The sequence below is a fragment of the Acomys russatus genome, chromosome 12 (genome assembly GCF_903995435.1).
Source record: "Acomys russatus chromosome 12, mAcoRus1.1, whole genome shotgun sequence".
NCBI lineage: Eukaryota > Metazoa > Chordata > Mammalia > Rodentia > Muridae > Acomys > Acomys russatus.
The window spans coordinates 38,324,510-38,334,882 of record NC_067148.1 but is presented as its reverse complement, the minus strand read 5'-3'; the positions used below and the strand labels follow the sequence as shown (position 1 = coordinate 38,334,882).

The following is a 10,373-nucleotide window of genomic DNA, read 5'->3' as shown; positions in this document are numbered from 1 at the left end:
GCAGATCCTCAGCACCATAGCTGGCTTCCCAAAGAGAGTGGCAGAGTGGGAGGGAGAGGCCACTGTGTGTGTGTGTGTGTGTGTGTGTGTGTGTGTGTGTGTGTGTGTGTGTGTGTGTGTGTGTGAATATGTAACCCAGACTGGTTTCACACTTACAAAGATCTCTCTGCCTCTGCTTCCTAAGAGCTGGGGTTAAACGCATGCGCCACCATCACCCAGCAAGAGCAGCACCATCTCAGAAGCTGTTCTTTGAAGGACCATAGCATCATTTCTACCCTATTTTACTCTTACTGCCAAGTGCACAGTGCAGGGACTGTCTCAAGGTGTGAACTGAGAGGTGGGATTTGCAGGCTACACTCAAGCATGTTCTCGACAAGACCCGGGACAGGTCTGAATGGCCCTTCCTTTAGGATGGGGTCGATGGCTGTAGTCAATAAGAAAACCAAATACACATTTAAACTTGAACTTCAGGCGAACAACAGATAATTCTTTATCACAAGTGTGCTCAAATATTGTAAGGCAACCCTGGTTTAGGCAGTCCAGAGAGAAGAAGAAAAGAACTTGGGGGTACTTTACAGGGACTGGGTCCTGGATGTGTGTGACTCACGCTGATGGAACTTTAACTGATGGTCTCATGATCCTCCATGCTAGTCCCCAGCTTCTCAGAAGGACCCAGACAGAATGACCAAGGAATCGGGGCTGACAAGATGACAATCTGGACAGTCCAACACCGTAGAAGACCTCCTTCCCCTAGACAATGGAGAGGAGGCCTTGGATGGGACCTGGGAGCCTGAGTTTGAGTGGGTGGGTGAGGGAAGGAAGGCAAGGAAACAGGAGGTTCAGATTCTGACTGGAAGGGAGCAAGGCAGAGACGCAGCTCAGACTGAAGGACCCTCAAAGGGCTCTTCCCAGTCCTGGTGTCATTTCATTGGCCCTTGAGCAAGACCCTTGCCTCTCCCCACATCCCTGGGGCCTCCTTCCTACCACATCCACTCTCAGCCCATCTCAAGTGTCTCCCTCCTTTATTTAGAAAGGAATTGCTCCCGGGAGCCGGCCTCTCCCTACCATGACCTCAGCCCAGCCACACAGTGCCAGGCAGGCCCCAACTCGCGGACAGGAACTAATTGCTATTCTCAGACTGCTGTCTGCCTGGCTGTCCACTCATGCCTGACCTAGATGAAGCGCTTGTCTTTCTCGTCGTAGGAGAATGGGTCTCCAGGGAAAGGCTGGGGTGGAGGCTGGTTGTAGACACCCTGCAGGAAGATCCAGGCTGTGCCCACAACCATGACGGGTGTCACCACAAACAGGCAGAGACGGTCCACTGTGCGGGCCACCTGGTTCCAGTTGTCCTTCTCCTACAAGTAGGGTCAAGACACCATGGGGTGAGGGAGGTTCTCAGGATCACACCCCTAAGCTAGGGACCAGTAATGGAGGCACATAGGGTTGGTTTATATGTGTGTGTGGAGTCATCTCAGGCTTGCATCAGTGGGGGAGGGGGAGGTGGTCAGGACATGCTGCCATTACTCCTAGTAAGGGCCCACACCACTCAGGGGTGCCTCTAGCCACATGTGAACAGGAGGATACAATGGGGGACTGTTAGAAAGTTGCCTAAGAGTAGATAACCCAGTATGGCTGCCTTTGAAAGGCCTGATGCTCGGCTGGGGGTGGCACTCAGCTTTCCTAGTATACATAAAGCCCGAAGTCCAATCCCTCGGGCCACAAAAGTAATATAATAACAATAAATAATGATACTGTCTGGAGTATCTGAGGAGAAAGAATAGACCCTAAGAAAGACTTAGAATGTCTTGATCCGGTAGGGCTGTGTGTCTGTGTGTGACCCTGAGCTTGGCCCAGTGTGATGCTGTGAGACTTCATGAAGGAATTTTGCCTTCCTGGGAGAACACATGCCAAGGGACCCTTACCCATCATGCATCTCTTCATCTAAGCAGGCATGTATATATGAGGGGAAGACAGAATTCACTTGATCAGTAGAATACTTGCACATCTGGTTCCATGGGAAGCTCAGGTCACTCACCTCATTGTAACTGTTCTGGTCCCTCATATGGTTGACAATGAAGTTTGCCCCATCCACAGCTGGCTTCAGCTCATTGAAAAGTTCCTGTTGGACCTGCTCAGAGCTTGCTGGGGGCTTGCCTGTGGACATGGGCCAGAGGCAGGAGTGATGCCTATCCATGCTCACCTCCCACGTACGGGCCAAGCTCCAAGGCTACCACAACTCACGGGCTGTGGTGAGGCGCCGGGCCAGCCCGTGCCGCTCTGACTGCTTCTCAAACATGAGGTCACTGCGGGACTTGAGTGAAAAATACTCCTCCGCCTTGGAGATGTACCCCAGGGAGCTGCTCCTCCGGATGAGAGCCCTGGGGCCAGGGTCTTCCTCTCCCGGGCGGGACATGAGCAGGAGCTTGGGCAGGGTCTCCAGGAAGAACTTTGGCAGTCAAAGGGACACAAGAGAGGCCATTTCACAAATGTGGAGTCACCTCTATACATTATGATGACCCTGGTTGCCAGGGTCCCAAGGCTGACCCCATCATCTGTTTCCCAGATCCCCCCACTGACTGGCATAGAGGATGTTTTCAATGGTCCCTCATTACTCACAGTAATAGAAGAACTCAGTCACTGAAAATAAATCTTAAAAACAAAAAGGAGCTGAGGATGAGGTATGTGTCTGTAACCCCAGCATTCAGAAGGCAGGGGCAAGAGAATTAAGAGTTTGAGCATACACTTTATCACTGAGCCACAGCCCGGCCTCCTCCTCCCTCTTCCTCCTCCACGAGTCAGGGTCTCATGCATCCCAGGACAGCCTAGGTCTCACCAGGTAACTGAGGGATGACCTTGAATTCTGATCCTCCCACTAGGATTCTAGGGCTGTGCCACCAGGCTGGCTTCACATTTAGTACTGGGCCTTGGGCAAGCTAGCACTGTACCAACTAGCCATCACTCATGCCCCCCTCCTCTTTTTTATGAATTGTATAGTATGACCCTGTCTAGAGTAAGTAGAAGCCCAAATATTGAGCTCAGTCTTCAAACAATTAAAGACAAAAGCCATTAGAGACCTATAGAATCATCACTAAAGACCTATAGATTCTTTGTTGAAGATCTATAGAATTGTCGCCCAGAAGATGACTTGTTCCAGCAGAGCCTGTTGGCCCTCAGTGGCTCAGCTAAAAGATAGCCTCATCCCAAACACCCTGTCCCCTGTGTCCTCACCTGTTTACTTTTTAGTTTTAAAATTACATTTGTTTACATGCACGTGTATGTAGGCATATATGTGCTTGGGTGTGCACATGCCACAGTGCTCTTGTGGAGGTAGGGGACATGCTGCAAGAGTTGGTCCTCCGCCCCTTAAACCACATGGGTCCTGGGGGATCAAACTCAGGGGATCAAGCTTGGTGGAAAGTGCTCCAATCCACTGAGCCATCTATCTGGCCCCTTATTTTTTTTTAAAGCTTAGTGGGGCTAGGGATTGAACTCAGGTCTTCACTCTGTGAAGCAGGAGCAGCGGTTCTGCGCCTGATGCTTCTGAGCACACCTGTCGCTCTCATCGATCCCCCTGCCCAGGACTTGGTTTCCATCTTGGGTCGAAAGCTCACCTTCTTGACTCCCTCGGACAGCACATGGGTGCTGGGTGTTCGGAAGTGGATGTTGAGCACGATGACACAGATCACCACAACCATGGTAACCAGCACCATGCCAAAGAGCAGGAACCTGGGGGCACACACCGTGCCTGGAGTGGGGACCGAGGGCAGAGGCACGGGCAGGGCTGGGTGTGGGCAGGGCTGTACTCACTTGCCTACCAGAGGGATGGCCATGGATGTAGCAGGCAGCCTCTTGGAGATAAGCAACAGGAAGACAGATTGGGCCAGGAGCACTGAGATGGCCACTGAGGTCTTCTCTCCACCTGGAGAGTCAGATCTAGCTGGAAGCTCATGCTTAGAGTCCATGATGCCCGCCCCCCCCAATGGTGGGCCCTGCTGCCACTGTTCAAAATGCCATGACAGCATCATAGAGTATGGCATCACATGCCTGGGTTTAAATCCTGTCCCCATAGCTTATTAGCTGGGCAAGTAGCCTAACCCAAACTCCCTGCCTGTTTCTCGAAAACATTTAGAGCACAGCACTGGGTCAGCGATCAGCATTAACTGTTCTGTTTGCCAAATCCCTGTCACTCAAGAAAGCTCCCAGGGATCCTGGCAGAACCCCAACGTGCCATTCCTAAACCAAAGAGCAGCCAGGGCCGCCTGCCATTCCTGCCTGAGTTCTTATACACAATGCTATCCAGAGTCATTTCTCCCTACACCATGAAGAGAAGGGGGCAGACTGGAACACCTGTGCTAGGTGGCCTTGGGAGCCGGGGAGCCAGGGAATGGGGCATGGGGCTCACAGTCGCCCGGCAGGTAGAAGACCAGGTTGATCATGAAGGAGATGAGCACGCAGGGAACCAGGATGTTAATGATATAGAAGAGTGGCTTGCGGCGGATGATGAGGTAGAAGGTGATGTCTTGGTGGCCGGTGCTGTCCATCGGGACACTCGGGTCCACATTATTTTTGGCTGCCCGGTGTACTATTTCCCACTCACCATTCTCTGAGGGAGGCACAAGGACAGTTTGGGATTAAGCTGGAGGAGGGAGCCCATGGGACTAAGGAGCCTTGGGGCAGAGCGAGGCAGCAAAGCAGACCCTCTGCTGTCTGAGGGAGCTGAAGCATGGAGAAGTCTTGGGTGCTGTGGGGTCTGTCTCTGGGGGTTGGGCTAGCAGGTTCAGTCTCTGAGGAAGAAGTTTTTCTCTGACTTTTTGTGGTTCTTTTATGGTCTTTTTTGTTTTGTTTCTCTCTCTCCTTGGAAAAAAGCAGAAGCTGAAACTGTACATGGTTCAAACAAGGAATATGTTTTGGCTTAAAAGCTGTCACAAGGGGCTGGAGAGATGGCTCAGCAGTTAGAAGTGCTGGCTGCTCTTTCAGAAGTCCTGGGTTTAATTCCCAGCACTCACAACCATCTATAACTGTAGTCCCATGGGATCCAATGCCTTCTAGTACGGAGATGCAAATTCAGAAAAAACTCCCAGATAAGTAAAATAAATAGTAATTAAAAAAAAAAAAAAAAAAAAAAAAAAAAAAAAAAAAAAGAAGAAGAAGAAGAAAGAAAAAAGCGGGCCTGGAGAGATGGCTCAGTGGTTAAGAGCACTGCCTGCTCTTCCAGAGGTCCTGAGTTCAATTCCCAGCAACCACATGGTGGCTTACAACCATCTGTAATGTGATCTGATGTCCTCTTCTGGCATGCGGTATACATGCAAATAGAGCACTCATATACATGATGAAATAAATAAATAAATAAATAAATAAAATCTAGAAGAAGAAGAAGAAGAAGAAGAAGAAGAAGAAGAAGAAGAAGAAGAAGAAGAAGCAGCAGCAGCTATATTGGATCGCTATGAGTTCAAGGCCAGCCTGGTCTACAAAGCAAGTCCAGGACAGCCAAGACTAGACAGAGAAACCCTATCTTGAAAAACCAAAAACAAGACAAAACAAAACAACAACAAAAAAACAAAAACAAAACAAAACAAAGAAAAAAAAAGAAAGAAAAGAAAAAAGAAGCTATAGTAATTGGGTTGTGTGACAATTAAAGAGAGTTTTTTAAAATCACTGGCAGGAGCCAATGAGCTGACTCCATGAGTTGGAAGGTGTCTGTCAAGCTTGATGACCTGAGTTCAATTTCTGGGAAGGAGAGAACTGACTCATGCAAACTGCCCTCTGACCTTGACAGATGTGCTAGGGCATGCATGTGCGTGCTACACACACACACACACACACACACACACACACACACACACGTAGTACTTTGTTTTAACTAAAACATTCTTGGCCCTTGAGTTTGCAGTTCAAGCTGATATCACTATGCAGTCAAGGCTGTCTTTGAACTCCTGATCCTCTTACCTCAGCCTCTGAAGTGCTGCACAGTGAGGTGTGCACCATCACACTTTTCTTTTTGTTTTGTTAGGTGTGGGGGGGGGGTATGGGGTGTAGGTCAGAGGATAACTTGTAGGAGCTGATTTTCTCCTTCCACCATATGGGCTCCAGGAATTGAACCCATATTCTCAGCTTGAGCAGCAAGTGCCATTTACCTGCTGAGCGCCGTTTGTTTTTATTAGTTTTTGAAACAGGGTCTTGGTGTGTAGCCCTGGCTGGCCTGGAACTCCCTGTGTGGACTAGGCTGGCTTTGAAATTGGAGCAGTTCTTCTGTTTCTGCCTCCCAAGTGGCGAGATTACAGGGGTGTGTTACCACACCCTTTTGAGTTTGCCTTCTAAGTTAAAAACCAAAGCTCTAGTGTCAGCTCTTGGCTATCCCTCCCTGGCCTATATCTTAGGGAGAACCTTAGATGAGTATAAGACCCATCTAGGGTATCCCAGCCCTGAAACCAGAAGACATGGCTTCTTCTGCCATACAGGACTGAGCAGGGAGCCCACAGAGCCGAGCTACCCACAGATGGGGTTGGTGGTGACACACACCCATCCATGGGACGTCCTAACCACACCCCTAGGCTCTCCAGGTGCAGGAAGGCCTGTTTACACCTGCATCAGCCACATCTATCCTCAGGGGCCCTGCCATACTCACAAATATCGTGTGTGTGTGTGTGTGTGTGTGTGTGTTGGGTGTAGTGGTGTTTCTACTTTTGGAGTCTCTGTAGGTGTGCAGGCTGTGTCTGTGTGTGTGTGAGTGTGTGAGGTGCTTGTGTGACTGTGTACATCCAAGGATGTGTGCATCTTCAGGGCTCACCCACCATGGCTTCTGAAGTACCTGTGAAACCCTCAGGGTCAATGATGATCCATTCAATGGGGTAGCTACGGCCATCTTCCTCCTCCTCCTTCTTTAGGCTAAGTGTGATCTCCTTGGCTGTATACTTGAGTGAACTGGAGAGAGCAATGGGCAAAGAGTGAGTCTCTGGATGGGGCTTCTAGGGGCAGGAGGTTGTGGCGAAGGGGGAAGGGCTAGTTGGGAAAGGATATGGTCTGAGAAGATTTTGGTCAGCATGGGACCAAGGCCCTTGCCTGAGAACATTTCCCTCACTGCCTCCTGTCCCCTGGCTGGGTGCCCTGGACTAAGAGACATTCAGGTGGACGCACCTGAATTTAAGGGAGCAGTTCTGCCAATCAAAAGGGAAGTAGGTGACCGAGATGGGGCAGGAGGAGCGGAAGATGGTGGGCGGCAGCCAGGTCACGTAGCCCGAGTTGTAAACAAGCACATTGCAGGCGTATGAAATCTGGAAGGAGCCATCATTGCTGTGGGATGAGGGACCATAATCACTGTGTGCCCTGGCCAGCCAGGGACTGGCAGGACTGGAGGAGCCAGGAGAGGAAGGGCGGGCAGGCAAGGTTGGAGGTGCAGGCTGAGGGGATAAGGGAGGGAAGCAGGACAAAGCAGGGAGGTCTGGGAGGCTTCCTCTCAACTTGTTCTCCAGCACAATCTCTGGTAGCCACACCATGTCTGGGGGCAGGCGCAGGACAGTGATGTTCCCAAACTCATTGACATCCCATTGAAGCCGGCTGTCTGTCCAGGCCTATAAGTCCGGAAAGAACATCAGGAGTGGGCTCTGCCTCTGTCCACCCTCCCCAGTGGTCCTCACTTCTCTAGGGAAGACAAAACAAAGCCTGAGAGTTGGAACAGAGTGGCAGTTTTAGCACAGAGGAACCCTAGCCTTCAAGGACATGTCCTCAGTGCTAGCAGAGGCCTCGGTGGAAGAAGGCAGCTGGGATCCATGTAGTCAAGCTATCCCAATGAAGTGTCCACGGAGTTTGTGGATCCCCACCGGAAGTGAGCACAAAAGGGCCCCGGGGCCTTTGGCAGGGTGTCCTCACATAATCTATCCACACGTTGGTGGTGAGGGTCTCTTCCACTTCTTTCTGTAATCAAACAAGAGAATTGTCCCCCAAATGGTCCCAACGAAATCTCACCCAAACTCAGTCACCAGGCTCCAGGGGACCAGGGCCTACAAGAGCAACAAATTGAAGTGGGTCTGCAGACTACAGAAGCAGAGGGCAGGAGGCTGCTGAAGTGAGGCCCGGGAGGGCACAGGGACGAGCAGTGACAGTTGGAAGGCACAGCTAACGGCTTTGGGTAGCTGTAGCTCCATAGCGCCATCCGGTCTGGGGACTACTTAGGTAGGTCTCACGGGGAAGAAGAGCTGGTCAGGATGAGGAGGCCTTTGAGCAACTGTCCCTTCTTGCCGTCCTCTCCCCAGCCCAGGCCATCCCAGGAAGGTCCACTCACCAGGGAGATGAGGTTGGAGAGGGTGAGACTTAGTGCGACATCCACTCTGTCCTCCTTCCGAGCCACCGGCCGAAGTTCTCTGTTGTAGCCCTTCTCTTTGAACAGGTGCTGGATCAGCCGGTGCTCCTCATTCAGGCCCCAGCTGCCTGGGAGGGTTCAGGAGAGGAACAAGGTACTGGTCACCAGACCCAGGAGGGAAGCTTCCCTATGGTCCTGCTGGGTTAGCCCTGGGCTGGGCAGAGCAGAGGGAAGTCAGTTGCTTCCTGGGAGTGGGATACCTGGGGTTAAAAAGGGCAGAGTGGGAAGTAGGCATAATTGTAGGGAGGGAACCATGCAGTGGGGAGCCCAGGAGAGCACAGAAGGCCCCCAGGAAGGGAGTCATGTCCACCCTTACCACACACAGCAAGGGCAGCCAGCAGCCCCAGTGTGGGCAGAGGCCCCGCCATCCCCCACCTCTGACTGGGGCTTAGGTCTTCCCTTCAGCCAGTTGGCTATGGAGTGAGGCAGGCTAGGGGACAGGTGCCGCTGGCTTGGGGTGTTTGGAAAGAAGAGGCCGGAAGTGCAATCCGATACTTCAAGGCTGGTGATGAGGGGGTGGGGTTTGCCAGCTAGGGCAGGAGCCCAAAGCAGGGATAGTCAGGGATAGCTGGGAGGGTGGGGGCTGGGAGGGTGGCAGAGGACGGGGGACACATGGTGTGTGTGTGTGTGTGTGTGTGTGTGTGTGTGTGTGTGTGTGTGTGTGTTGGTAGCCTTGATAGTGTGGTGACACATAGGCCAGTTGCTGCCACTTGGGTAGTAAAAGACATGTTAGCAGCTGTCCTGCCTCTAGCTTCTCTTGTGTATATGGTATATGTGTATGGTGTGTGTACACGTGTCTAGTTATATGCATAGACATGCATGTATGTGCTTGTGTATAGGCCTGTGGAGATCAAAGTCTATAGTTCTCCATTTTGTCTGTTTTTTATTTTTATCATATTTAATGTGTGTGTGTACATGCCAGCGGGTGTGGTCAGAGGATAACTCACACAGAGAAACCCTGTCTCAAAAAAAAAAAAAACAAAACCAAAACCAAACCTGTCTGTCTGTCTATCTATGTGGGAAAGACTGTAAGCTTTGTCACAGGTGAAAGCAGTCTTGGCGGGCTTTGCTCTTGGACACACCACGGATACTCCCTGAGATTAGCCTTGAGATAAGACTGGGTGGGGCCATCCTGGGCCTAGAATTCAGGAAGCGGACCTGGGGACTTCACCCGGACTATTGTGTTTTTAATCGACCCTCAATGGGAGACGGAGACTGCCCCTTGCACGTGACAGACAGACAGATGGAGAGGACAGAGAGGAGCAGCAGGTTCAGACTGGGCTTGAGCACATGGATCATGAAGAGGATCAGCGAACAGGCCAGAGACACCTAGGGACCTGTTCTGTGGAACGGATACCGGAAGGTTCACTCTTGTTTCCCTTTAATCTTTTTTCCCTTTTGTGTAAGCTAGTTGGGTTGTATAATAAAATTTAATTGTTAAGAAAGAGAGCCAACATATCTATCTATCTATCTATTTATCTATCTACTATCTATTTATTCTGTGTGTTTGTGTGTGTGTATTCATTTCTTGGCACATGCCTGAGAGTCAGAGGACAACTTGAAGGAATTCTTTGGGGAAGGGGGTTCATTTTGTAGCCCAGGCTAGCCCAGAGCTCACTATGTAGTCCATGTTAGCTTCAAACTCTTGCTTCAGTCACCAGAGTGCTAAAACTGCAAGCAAGAGCCACCTTTCCTGCTTCTGTGTGGTCTCTGTTAACTGTTTCTGGAGGCTGGCCCCTGTCCCACCCTCACCTAATGACCACCCCTCCTCATCCCAATAAAGCTCCAGATTTTATGCAGATTATAAATAACATTTATTAAAGCAGCTGTGAGGGTCTGGTGACACATTTGAGAAGACATGTGAGGTCTGAGGTCCAGGACCCCCCCACTCTCTCCACACATTACAAGATCAACTGAAATAGTGAGAGCTTGTCATATCTCACTCACATAATCTCGTTAGCCTCACAGGATAAGCTGTGGTCGTGGTACCCCTTTCCTGGCCTCTGTCCCTGTTCCA

The 10,373-nt window shown here is 50.8% G+C and overlaps 1 protein-coding gene across 1 annotated transcript; it reads right to left on the bottom strand.

Moving 5' to 3' along the window:
* Positions 1–908: 908 nt before the first annotated feature.
* Chrnd (cholinergic receptor nicotinic delta subunit) lies at positions 909–8,814 on the bottom strand. The gene is made up of 12 exons (XM_051154256.1): positions 8,673–8,814; positions 8,279–8,424; positions 7,867–7,911; positions 7,459–7,568; positions 7,135–7,290; positions 6,809–6,921; positions 4,403–4,603; positions 3,808–3,919; positions 3,612–3,726; positions 2,242–2,446; positions 2,036–2,154; positions 909–1,355 (listed from the first exon to the last, which is right to left on the bottom strand). The coding sequence occupies exons 1-12, from the start codon at positions 8,722–8,724 to the stop codon at positions 1,173–1,175; spliced, it is 1,557 nt and encodes a 518-aa protein (XP_051010213.1). The 5' UTR covers positions 8,725–8,814; the 3' UTR covers positions 909–1,172.
* Between the last annotated feature and the right edge of the window lie 1,559 nt (positions 8,815–10,373).

What these genes read in the sequence shown, in the direction of transcription:
- Chrnd (XM_051154256.1), bottom strand. Translation starts at nt 8,724, where the DNA reads ATGGCGGGGCCTCTGCCCACACTGGGGCTGCTGGCTGCCCTTGCTGTG. An exon ending in GGCTGCCCTTGCTGTGTGTG is followed by an intron (nt 8,425 to 8,672) that starts GTAAGGGTGGAC and finishes GAACCCTCCCAG; the next exon opens with GCAGCTGGGGCCTGAATGAG. An exon ending in ACCAGAACAGTTACAATGAG is followed by an intron (nt 1,356 to 2,035) that starts GTGAGTGACCTG and finishes CCCTACTTGTAG; the next exon opens with GAGAAGGACAACTGGAACCA.